At 42.3% G+C, this 13395-nt stretch overlaps 1 protein-coding gene across 4 annotated transcripts in view; it reads left to right on the forward strand.

The window, feature by feature from the left end:
* The window catches only part of CFAP61 (cilia and flagella associated protein 61), a 367571-nt gene that overhangs the window by 287254 nt on the left and 66922 nt on the right, over positions 1-13395 (forward strand). For all 4 annotated transcript variants that reach the window (XM_075862970.1, XM_075862969.1, XM_075862971.1 and 1 more), the window contains exons 22-24: positions 2824-3116; positions 4825-5152; positions 7134-7225. In XM_075862970.1, the coding sequence (XP_075719085.1) occupies positions 2824-3116; positions 4825-5152; positions 7134-7225 (713 nt within the window). The remainder of the gene's footprint in view (positions 1-2823; positions 3117-4824; positions 5153-7133; positions 7226-13395) is intronic.

Consider the following 13395-nt stretch of genomic DNA (forward strand, 5'->3'; position numbering starts at 1 on the left):
TAGTACAGGCTTCTTATGGCAATGTAGACGTATGAGTAATGTTTTCTTGGCAGACTGTAATTCTTACAATGTTTTTGGAAGATAAACTTTCTTGCAAATCTTATAAGCATTCTTCCATCCATTTAGCAATAATAACAAAAACGCCCGAATTACGTCCGTAAATAGGCCGTGTGAACATACCCTTAGAAGCAAACCAGAGACAATACTAGCAGAGAGGAACGTTCTTGAGTTATACGTTAGACATTACACCTCCTTCTGTCTGATCAAGGAATCCTAATAGGATGTAGAAAGACAGTCGTAGATTCGAAACAATATTACTTTACTAAACATATTGCTATAAATTAATAATATATGGAACAGAGGTTGGGCGCAAGTTGCAAAATAAGTGCCAGATATTCTTACAAAATATACCTTAAAATACACCTTGAAAAATTCTTTACTGAAAGAGTATTTTTATTTTTACAAAAATCTACATGTTGTTTATGCGATGGATAAATAGTATACAGTTAGCACTTAAAGGGAATCTATCAGCAGTTTTGAGCCCTCAAAACTGGTGACAGTTCTATATAAACGAGCCAGAGGGCAGTGTAACAACAACTGTTGTGTCGGTCATGCCAGTTGCATGACCAGGAAATCAACGTTTAATGCCTTGGGTGCCGCGAACGCAAGTGCCATGGACCTGTTGATGTTCAGGTGCTCCAGACTCTCCTCACTGAACACTTCCAACCACTACTCTCTGGTCTGAGTGACGGCTATAGTGGTCTCCTGATTGGACCCTAGAACCTAGGGTAGGAGTTTGCAACGCTTAGTGAGGAGAGCCTGGAGCACTTTCTGGCATGAATTATATGGAATTTCTTGCTGGGGTGGCCCTGCCCCTCCAACTAAGCCCCACCTACTTTTTTTAAAGCGCCATTAGCGGTGTAAAAAAAGTGGCAAAATGTTTGTATTTTGCTCAAAATGCGACTTTTCTACACCAGAAAACTGGCATAAATGGTTTGATAAATCTCCGCTGTGTGTCTATGCAGAGGATTAGACCTTCTGTATCAGAAAAACATTTGACTGATATATAGAAGTATTAAGAAATCAGTAAGTACAGAATTCTGGACCTGTTTAGATTAGAAAAATCAAGACAGTGTTCAGGGGTGTAGATTTACTAAAGGAGTATTCCCATCTTAGGCATTTTTAAAATATTCACAGGATATGCCATAAATGCTCTAGATGGGAATACCCCTTAGGCCTCGTTCAGATGTGGCGGAATTGCTGTTGAATTCTGCTGCGGACAGTCCACAGTGGAATTCTGCAGCAGCCGTTTTTTACATTTGTTTCTATACATTTTTAGGAAACTAAGGGTATGTGCACACACACTAATTACGTCCGTAATTGACGGACGTATTTCGGCCGCAAGTACCGGACCGAACACAGTGCAGGGAGCCGGGCTCCTAGCATCATAGTTATGTACGACGCTAGGAGTCCCTGCCTCGCTTCCGGACAACTGTCCCGTACTGTAATCATGTTTTCAGTACGGGACAGTAGTTCCACGGAGAGGCAGGGACTCCTTGCATCGTACATAAGTACATACCCTAACTGTGCGGAAATTAGGCTGCGATGCAAGATTTTTCCCTCCGCAGCATGCTCATTATGTTGCAGAGAAGAAGCGGAATTTCACTGCGGATTTCAGCCTTTGCAATGCAAAAACTGAAATCTGTGGCAAGTCCGCTGTGATATCTGCAACGTCTGAATTACCTGTCAAATATGCAAATGTTGATGCAGATTCATTGCGCAATTGCCCCGAATCTGCACCAATATTTGCAGCGGAAAAATTCTGCCACGTGTGCACGTGGCCTTACGCTTTATTCTTTTTGATGGTCAGAATAGAATAGCATGCTACAGTATTCTATCCTGTAATAGTATTGTATTGTAATGAAAGTAAGAAAAAAGATTATAATATATCCATCATGTTTCTCAGGGGTGATGTAAAACAAAAACAGAAACCATGACAAACCAATGTGTCTACAAAATGATTATTATTGTGCTCTGACTATGATAATAAATGAAAATATTTGCATTATTACCAGAAATATGGTAGCTGTAGTTTTGATACAGTGCCATTCAGTACTTTTTATGCAATCCCTATTTGACTGTCGACAAACAAAATTAAAATTGTAAAATAAAAAAATATTTGATGGGTTTCTTTCATTTAAATCAGACATGTATGGAGTCTGTCGAGCAAGATGGCTATTGATTGTTTGTACTTTCATCCTTCTGGTCTTTTAACATCCACATTTTTTTTTTCCACCAGTAGAATATAATAAAAGCAGTAGCTCTGAAAGGAGTGGCATGATTATACAGGGCACACAATCCCTAATTTAAGGTGCATTCACGTACAATGCAAATGGTAGCATCAAATCCAAATGCCAGGCTCGGGCTATTTATCGTTCCTCATTGTAATCAGAATACACTTGTTATGTTGTGCTCGTAAACAGATGCAAGCAGACTTATTAAAATGATCTTTTCTTCTGCACAATCCATGGAAATCTATGTTCTTTTTAAGCAGGATAGTTCTTATTAGTTTTGAAATTGCCAAATGTTATTCATCTGAGCTAAGCACACTCTACTTTTGTGGGATGTTTTGTTCGGATTCCTCTGTAGATTTTCTCGTTTGGAGTTGCCAGGCAACGTTGTTTGCCTCTAGCATCAAATAAATAATAGGGTCACAGAGAGCAAATCTGGATCATATAAAATCTGTTAAACCAATAGGATGTTTTTTTCTATGCTGTAATATATTTCTTTTTATTTTAACTTTTTTTTAATTTTTCATTTTAGGAAATGTGATTGTATATGGGAACACACTTGATAGTTACACCACAGTTGCTACCCTCATGTCATTAGGAATTTGCGGCTCTCGAATTCATTTTGTACAGCCTCCACTTACATCAAATGTCACTTGCTTTAATAATTATGCCATAGAGGAAGCTGTGCAAAAAGGCTTATTGGCAGCTGGCGTGACAACCTACTACAACTGTAAGCTGGCAAAGTGGAATGATGGTGCTGATCCAGACCCTATATGTTGTGCATCCTTCACTACAGATTCAAACCCACTGAAACTACCATGTACTGTAAGTACACATTTTATAAGCATAATCGGTTAGGTAATGAATAACGTAATCAAATATGTTTACATAGTTACATATACCTCCATACTATAAGACTGGACACATATACTCCAATACAGCTAAAAAGAAAAAGATCCTAGAATATCAACCTAATAAGGATACTGGTTGGTTTGGTCAGAATACAGCCATGTATTACCCAATTTTACCAATATACTAAATGGTATACACTTGGATTTAGTTCTCACTATTTGGTGACAATGAGAGTGATCAATTCTGATTTTATGCTGTTTGTTACTTAAAAAAACCATATATAAGTAAAAGCAAAAAACTTAAGTCACTGAACATGTATCGTGCATTTTTACGATAATACATGGCATTTGGAGGGAAGAAAGAACCCTCTAGTTACATGGTTTGAAGGAGTGGTTTCCGTAATTTCTGGGGTAGTTTGAGTTTTACTAGAAATGATCTCCCAACTCCTGCACAAATATGCACACTACGTAGGGCCAAGCATTTTTATTTTAATGGTGGGAGCGGAGTAAACCCCTGGCAGACACCTCTGACAGCAGCTCATCTCCCAGCGAACATAGGATCAGGCTTGTTGACATCAAACATGTCCGATTCTTCTTTACCTTGATGTCTGCCATCAATGGATTGTTGGGCTGACCCGTCACACAATACATTGCTGGCCTGCCCTGCTGAAGTCAGTGGGTGAAATAGACTTTAATGCGTATGGCTTGCATTATGCTAAGACTACATAGGTAATGATTGAACAGCCCATATGATCATCTGCCCACTACAACAAAGCCACGTGACTAATGCCTATGACTAAGGCCCCCTGCAAACGATGCGTATCACGAGCAGATTTGCCGCTTGGATTTTCCTGCGGAAAATCCGCAGCGTAATACAGTACCAGCAAAGTAAATGAGATTTCAAGTAACCTCATCTACACGTTGCAACATTTTTCCTCGGGTGCGTTTTTTAAAATCCGCAGCATGTCAATTTATCTTGCGATTCCGCCACAGAATTGTATCTGACAAGTTTTATTTAAAAAAACACCAAAATCCGCAGCGTAAAAACTGCACCTGTTTCTACATCAAAATGTAAAAACTGCACCTAAAAACGCATCAAGAAATGGACCATTAAGTGCGGATTTTACCTGCGGAATTACCTGCTGTTTTGCTGCAGATTTTCTGCACCAAATTACGCAATGTGTGCATGTAGCCTGAGGGAATGGCACTTATTCATGAGAGATGTCAACATTTTACTCAGTTTGATATCTGCTTAATGTCAATTTATAGTCCTATGAAGGTCACATTCTTGTGTAGCAGTACATTAAAAACTAGTTCTTATAATTTGTGCTACCCTAGTCAATTATTTATCACCCTTATGAAAGTCCATACAAGAGGCAAACCATTATTCAAATACATATCACACTTACAAAATTGCTCGTACTTTGGTTGGAGGTTCAGCCTTGGCACCCTTAACATGTATGTTATCTATCAAGGGGACTGCACTTGTAGAGCTGACATAGGTCTGCTGAGTCAGATATTTCCTGCTACTGAAGAGCTAAATACCACCAAATAGTTAATAATAAATGTAATATTTAAAGGGTTTGCATGAGCACTGAAGAACACATATCACGCAGCCTATGAGCATTGTTTCAACCAGTGGTAATGATGTGTGTATTCAATGTATTATTTTTGTCTTCCAGGCATTCTTCAGTTTTTTGGAAAAGAAAGTGGACTATGATGCATTTGAGGCGATTAACAATGCATGTCTGGTATATGATGGAAAGCTGGTTATTGATACTACATTTCACACAAATGATTCTTCCATAAGAGCAGCAGGACCGCTGACCAAGTACTCCAATAGATATTATGTTAACCAGTGGTCTCACAGCTACTTCAGCTCCAAGGAGATAGGTGTTCAGCTGGCTGCCAGCATGCTTCCTCTTTTTGACCCAACACTTGAACCTATGAGTGAACCATCACAGGAGCTTGATAGACTCATCCCAATCTATAAAGGACCTACCATTAAAGGTGGGTTTTCTACATATTACATTGTGCCTATTGGAAAATCTGGCCCTGTTTTTAAAGGGGTTCTCCAGGCATTTCTTTTGTTGATGGCTTGTCCTTAGGATAGGTCATCAATATCTGATAGGTGGGGGTCCAACTCCCGTCATCCCCACCGATCAGCTGATTGATGGGGCAGCGGCGTTCGTCACAGCCTTTTCTAAGTTTACAGGCACATGGTCGTACACTTCTGTAGCGGCTGTGCCTGAATTGCAATCCCACTACAGATGTGTATGGTGCTCTGCCTAGTAAGCACTGAAGAGGCCGTGGCGGAAATGCCACAGCTCCATCAATCAGCTGATCGCCGAGGGTGCTAAGAGTCAGACTCCTACCGATCTGATATTGATGGCCTAGCCTAAGGACAGTCCATTAATATAAAATGTCCGGAGAACCCATTTAAAGCAGTATGAATTGTTTTCTTTGAGTTATTATGTCTCATATAGCTTATCAGTAAGGGTTAATGTTCAGACGCGGTGCAAATTTTCCACCACAAATTTTGCCAGAAATCCGCTTTGATTCAACACCAAGATCTGCATGTGTAAAATGTGCGTTTTCCCACAGATTGTGCTGCAGATTTGTTACAGATTTTACCCTTTGCATTGAAAGGGTGAAATCTGCGGTGGAAATCTGCGACAATTTTATTTCAAGAATTCGCAGCATGCTCATATTTCAGTTCAAAATGTTTCCACGAAGGGCCCTTTTACAACGGCCAATTAACGGGCAAATGAGCGTTCACAGAAGGCTCGTCCCCGATAATTGCCCTGTGTAACGATCAACCAATGAAGCTCGTTTATCGGCTGATAGTATAGTTTAAACAGACTAAAATATTATCAATGTCGGAAGGTCATCTCCCTGTGTACTGTACTGTGCATTGCTGTGAATTCGTGTTGTGGATTTAGCACTGCAAATGCACGGGAAATCTGGCACCTCTGAATGTGGCCTAGCAGATAAGAAAAATGTATCTGTTTAACTAGCTCCAATAACTGGAATATATTTTATTTTTCAGCAAATTTTAGTTCTGTAGACATAGTGGGGCAGATTTACTATTCAAAATGCTCCAGAATTCTGGTGTACATGTTGTGCGCCACATTTATTAACTGTTTTATTCACTTTTTTGCACCGCGATCGACAAGGGGCATGACTAAGTGGGAAGAGCCATGGTCTAGGGTGATTTAAAATGCGACACAGTGCCTCAAAATTTCAATAAAACGTTGGCGCAAAAAAACTGGCATAAACTAAGACAACCAAGAGGTGGTAAAGGAAAAGAATAGTGTCTAACCTGTCTAGCTAGATGCACCAAAACTTATCATACAACGTGCACCACTGTCTAAAACTTACACAACATTAGTAAATCTGTACCAGTGATTATCGCTACCAATTATTATTTATTGTGACCAGCTTAATTTGCGTTTTTTATAAATATTTAATTAGCCCAGAAATAAATGCTGAAGGCTCTAATTTAAAAGCATTAACATTAGTTGAAATGTAACTAAAGCTTGGAGGTTTACAAACGAATATATCAGGGAATTACATTGTCTGCAAATATTCTTTCTAGCAGAATAGTTCATACTGCAGAAACAATCCGCAGCTCGGACAGGGAAGGAATTGTGCGTTTGATTCCCGCATCCCACTGTTTTAGCACATGATAGACAATGATCAATAGTATGCTGACAGGTCTGCAGGGCAATAATGAAGAATCTGATTTCCATGATAGCTGTACATTTGTAGCTTTGGATCACTACTGCTTGAAATATTAGCAATTCTGGTACTGAAAATATATATGGCTTTGCAGGTAATGCGTTGTATTTAATGTGTAGTCATATGCATATTTTAGATGATCTGAATGTACATTTGTAGATAGTTACGGATATACTATTTGTAAATACAGGAAAGATGGAGACATTTTACCTATAATTCTATAATAATAAGTTTGTTACTGCTTTATTAGGTGGACTCGTTCCTGGTGGTTATTACTATTTACATGTTGCTAAACCTGCAATTCCCTCTCCTTTACAAGCTCAGATGGCACAGCCAAATTATGTAAGTGAAATACATTTATATATATTACAGCAAAAATAGAATCGTTGAAAGAATATTTTGTAATGCGTTAGGATACCTATTGAGTAATTACAACTACATTTTTGTTTTAAAGGAAACATAAACGATTGATAAAAGGAGATAAAAGGGTTTGTCTGTACGATTTTCTGCATGTTTCTGAAACCAACAGTCTTGTCGAAATCTTGTATAGATTTCTCGATAGACTCTCCGGGGTGATTTTAGAAATCCTAGGTCAGGAGCAAGCCGGTTTTATGCCGACATGGTCCACTTCTATGAATATTTGTCGATTGTTCTTGAACTTGCCAAGCAGGGCAGCGGGCACAACAGATGGGGCAATTTTGTCTCTTACAGCATCAAGGGTATTCGGTTGTGTGTAATAGGGATTCCTTAGGGCCAGTTCACACAGAGTTATTTGACATGTTTTTTGACGTGGAAACCGAGTTGCAAAACACGCCAAAAAACGTCCGAAAATGCCTCCCATTGATTTCAATGGGAGACTGAGGCGTTTTTTCCTACGAGCGGAAAAACCGTCTCGCGGGAAAAAGAAGCAACATGCCCTATATTCAGGCGCTTACGTCTCCTGACCTCCGAGTGACATCAATGGGAGGCAGAGAAAGCATATTTTGCTGCGTTTTTTTGCCCGCGACTCTCAATGGCCGCGGGCTAAAAACGCCGCAAAAAACACGGCAAACAGTGTGCAGGCAGATCATAATCTGCCTCAAAATTCAAGATGGAAATTTGAGGCAGAATTTTCTGCCTGCAAAAAAACTCAGTGTAAACATAGCCTTAAGAGGGTATTGGAAAGGTTCTGCATTGGACAGAATTGTAGGAAGAGGATAGGGATACTATATTTCAAACCTAGAGCCCCTTTACTTGTAAATAGGAATCTATCTATGCCTTTCCCTCTTGAGAGGGGAACAAGGCAATTGTGTCCGCTGTCCCCCTTAGCGTTCGCGTTTGTGGTTCGAACCCCTGGTGAGGTTAATACATAGAAAAGGGATGTCAGAGGCAAAAATTGAAAAAGAAAATAGTTCTTTATGTCAACGACATCCTATTGTTTTTTTGGGGATACAAACAGATCATTGGAGAAGTCTGCATATCCAATAATGGAGTTTTCCTGGTATTCATGGATTTGTATTAACAAAGAAAAGTCAACCCGTCTCCCGTTGTATAGTCAAGATCAGTGGCGGACACAGACTGCAAAAGGCCCCTGTGCAGATAATGTGCCAGGGCCCCCCCGCCCCCCCCCCAATACCGACAAAGTTACCTAAACATATATATGCATATAAAAATAAACCTTACTAATAAAAATTATGAAGGAAGATTTATATTGTACATTTTATTACCAGTTTAGAACACAAGTAACACATTTTTTTCCGGGTTAAATTCTTATCTAAACTAAGTCCCTAAATGTGGGCAAAGAAAATGAAAAACCTATACTCACCTCCTCCGGCGCCTCCGTTCCCCCTCCGCAGCCCCTATCCCTTTCTGTGTTTACAAAGCTGCTGTGGTGACGCGCGGTCGATGGCACATGACCGCTGCAGCCAATCAATGCCCTCAACAGCGATTTGCTGTGGAACTACTGTCCTCAGCAGCACACCAATGAGGAGTTATTGGCAGCAGCGGTCACGTGCCATCGGCAGCGCGTCACCAGTGCAGCCTTGTACACTTGTAACACAGACCGAGACAGGAGGATGGGGGCTGCGGCGGGTGAACGGAGGCGAGGGAGGAGGTGAGTATAGTTTTTTTATTTTCTTTGCCCACATTTAGAGACTTAGGTTAAATTGAATCATTGAATATAACACAAAGCACTCATGCAACTGAGATGCAATAATTTAGATGATCTTATCATGCTTAGCTTACTGCACTGTTACCTATCAAGCAGGACTGAATCTCAAGATATCTACAGAGGGGGCTGTATGGCGTTATCTACAGGGGGGACTGTATGGCGCTATCTACAGAGGGGTCTGTATGGCGCTATCTACAGGGGGGTCTGTATGGCGCTATCTACAGGGGGGACTGTATGGCGCTATCTACAGGGGGGACTGTATGGCGCTATCTACAGGGGGGACTGTATGGCGCTATCTACAGGGGGGACTGTATGGCGCTATCTACAGGGGGGACTGTATGGCGCTATCTACAGGGGGGACTGTATGGCGCTATCTACAGAGGGGGCTGTATGGCGTTATCTACAGGGGGGCTGTATGGCGTTATCTACAGGGGGGCTGTATGGCGTTATCTACAGGGGGGACTTTATGGCGTTATCTACAGTGGGGTCTGTATGGCGTTATCTACAGGGGTTCTGTATGGCGTTCCCTACAGGGGGGGTCTGTAGGGAAAGTCATACAGCCCCCCCCCTGTAGGGAACGCCATACAGACCCCCCTTTAGGGAACGCCATACAGACCCCCCTGTAGGGAACGCTATACAGCCCCCCCTGTAGGGAACGCTATACAGCCCCCCCTGTAGGGAACGCCTTACAGCCCCCCCCTGTAGGGAACGCTATACAGCCCCCCCCCTGTAGGGAACGCCATACACCCCCAATCACTCAAAAAAATGCGACCTACAGTGTGAAAAGACAAAAGACATGTATCCCCTATCCACAGGATAGGGGATACATGTGTGATCGCTGGCATTGATAGGGAGAGCGGGGGACCGAAAGTCCCCCGAAGTTCTCCATCACTCACCTCTGACTTCCGGTGTCTGCGCAGCTCAAGTGTGACCGGCGCTCCATTCATTTCTACGGAGCTGCCGACACAGACCCCGGAAGTCCGAGGTTTGTGATGGAGAACTTCAGGGGACTTTCGGTCCCCCGTTCTCCCTATCAATGCCAGCGATCACACACGTATCCCCTATCCTGTGGATAGGGGATACATGTCTTATGTTTAATGGCAGAGCGGGGAGATACTCCCTGCTCTGCCGTAGTGTTCCGTGGCATCGCGCTGTAGCAGCCATAGCGGCAGCTAGCGGAGATTCCGGCCAAGGTGGGGGCCCGTGCCGGCAGGTGACGCGGGCCCCCTCATGCCGCGGCCCCGTAGCAGCCGCTACGGCTGCTATAGCAGTAGTTACGCCCCTGTGTTAGGGGGAGTTCACACTGAGGTTTTTTTCGCGAAAAACGTCAGAAAGTGCCTCCCATTGAAATCCATGAAATTTTTCCTGCGAGCAGTAAAAACCGCATGCGGGAAAAAGAAGCGCAATGCCCTTTCTTCGGGCGTTTCTGTCTCTGACTTCCCATTGACAACAATGGCAGGCAGAAAATGCGTTTTTTGCTGCGTTTCCCTGCCCACGGCCCGATGGCCGAAAAACGCCACAAAAAAACGCAATGAAAAACGCGGGAAGTGTTCTACCGGCAGGTCAAAATATGCCTCAAAATTCCGGAAGGAATTATGAGGCAGATTTTTCTACATAAAAACTTCTCCCTTCTGACATGAACTTTTTAACTTCATCTACCTGTCCTCTGCAGTCTGCACGTCCTCCACTCGTCCTGTGTCTGTCCTCCGCTCATCCTATGAGTTCTCCGGCAGTCCTGACTGTACTGTCCAGCCGCCCGAAGTCTTACGTCGCACCGCCCCCTGTCCTCTCCCCTGCCTGAGCGCTCCTCCTACCACCAGCATCGCCGTCCTGTCCTATTCATCTGTGCCAGATTGGCAGTGCAGTGTAGCGGCTATCACCGGGCCCGGGCACCCGCCCCCTCCCTCCCGATTGGTAGTGCAGTGTGGCGGCTATCACCGGGCCCCCGCCCCCTCCCTCCCCTCATGCCTAGTGTTGTGATGCTACTAGGCATGAGGGGGCCCGTGCCGCCAGGCCTGGTACATAAAATGTAATGTGCCTGTCAGGGCGACACGGGCCCCCCCATGCCGCGGGCCCCGTAGCAGCTGCTACGGCTGCTACTGTGGTAGTTACGCCACTGAACGGGCCCCCTTCCCACGCGGGGCCCTTGTGCAGCTGCACCGGCTGCACATGCGGTATGTCCGCCCCTGGTCAAGATGTCGGTAACAACCAATGGTTTTCAGTTACTTGGTATAAGAGTTTCTAAACACATAATGGTGTATGGAGAGCTGAATATTAAACCTATGTTGGGTGAATTTTGAGCAAAAGCGCTGATCTGGTGATGACTTTCACTCCTTTTGAGAGGGCAAGTTGCCTCGTTTAAGTCTATATTAGGTTTGTACGATGCATTGAAATATCGATACTGTTTCGATGCTCTGCACCCTCAAATGGTTTAATACCATAAATTCATGTATTTCGATACTAAGCTGTGTGGCCGCACAGCTTGGTATTGTAATACATTAATTTTGTGACCAGCATGATGTGACGCGGCCGGAGCGGCAGTAATGAGCGGCGCCGCCGGCCCTGCAGACATAGAACATGTCGCTCAAATCCCTGTGACGCGATCATACCCTATGTGGACAGACAGTCCAGGGTCCATTGAAGGACCCCAGGGCTGTCTGACCATATTTCCTGTTGTTAGGGCATACTTAGTTATGCCCTAACAACTGCCTGTGTACTATAAGTACACAGGCTAATGTACTGGCATATAGATATATGGCAGTACATTAAAAGTTTAAAAATAGAAAAGTAAAATTAATAAAAAATAAAGTAATGTTAAATAAAAATATCTGTACCAAAAAATATACACACGCACATTTTTACAATAAGTAAACATTATTAAAATAAAAGTCTCAATACATAAAATAATACACATATACAGTATCGTCGCGACTGTAATGTACAACAAATTTATGATAATCAGTGTATACATGTAAAAAAAAACAAAAAAAAAAACTTCTTTCTTTCACTTAATGAGAGTCACAGGGTGTTATGAATTTTGAACCTCCATGTGCCTCACATTAATAGTAACTAACCGAATTATGTACCACACACATTAACCTAATGTTGCCCATTATGACTGTGCGGTACATGATGGAGTTAATTACTGTTAATGTGAGGCACATGGACATTCAAAATGTATAAGACCATGTGCCTCACATCAGAAAATGGAAGGACTTTTAATTTTTTTTTATTTTTTTATTGTTTGTAAAGTTTCGTTTTGGTATAAAGAATCACAATCATATACAAAGTATCGGTATCGAAGTCCAAATTCTGGTATAGTGACAACCCTAGTCTATATTACTCTCAAAGCAATTATGCCATGCAAAACAGACCAGTTTGGATTAACCCAAAGATCTTTATAACTATAAATTCAATATTGGGGAAATAATTTTGAATAGGAAGAAAGCAAGAATTAGTATTGAGAAATTGGAAGAAAATACAGGTAAGGGAGGCTAGGCGGTACTTGATTATTATTTTTCTGCCCAGATTGACTATTTGAAGGACTGCGGAATTAGACCTACTGAATGCTACATAGAAATACTCAGATTTTACAATCTATGACCTTTGAAGAAGACCTTAGTGGCAGCCCAGATGTCAGATTTCGGTTTTCCAACATGAAAATCATGAAATTCTATGAGACATTTGTTTAGAATGGATCTGCATACGCAGTGGACTCCAATATGGGATAATATAAGATTACATGAATGTTTTAGTTAAAGGGGTTGTATCACAACAAACATTTATAGCATATCCACAGATATGCCATTGATGTCTGATAGATGTGGGCCCCACCTCTGGGACCAGCACTTATCTCCCGAACAGGTGTCCCGCGACCCCTGTCCCGCTTGGTGAGGTGGCCGCTAGCCACTACATCCAGGCAGAACATGGATGCACGGCATAAAAACTGAATACGGAAATCCAGGAACTGTGTAGGTCGCTGAGCTACGCTGTTTCCGTAGCTATGCTGTTTCTGGATTCTCACCTGTAGTACATCTACTCTCCGCCAATGTGGCAGGTCCGGGGTTCAGGGGACCCCCGTTTGAGAGATAGGTGTAGGTCCCAGAGGTAGGACCCACATCTTTTGATATTTATTGTATATACTGTGGGATAAGGGGAAAGGATTGATTAAGGGAGGAACTGTTGTGGTTTCTATGTTTTTATTTGTTTTTTGTGTATTTTATGTTTAGTGATTTTTTTAAATGAAAACTCTAATTACAATTGATATTAAGTTTTATTACATTAACATTGTAAATGTCACTCCCATCATGCCTCAAGATGGACTATTGTATTGCAATGGGTGAAAAATCTTCTCCAAAATCCT

The sequence above is a fragment of the Rhinoderma darwinii genome, chromosome 4 (assembly GCF_050947455.1).
Source record: "Rhinoderma darwinii isolate aRhiDar2 chromosome 4, aRhiDar2.hap1, whole genome shotgun sequence".
NCBI lineage: Eukaryota > Metazoa > Chordata > Amphibia > Anura > Rhinodermatidae > Rhinoderma > Rhinoderma darwinii.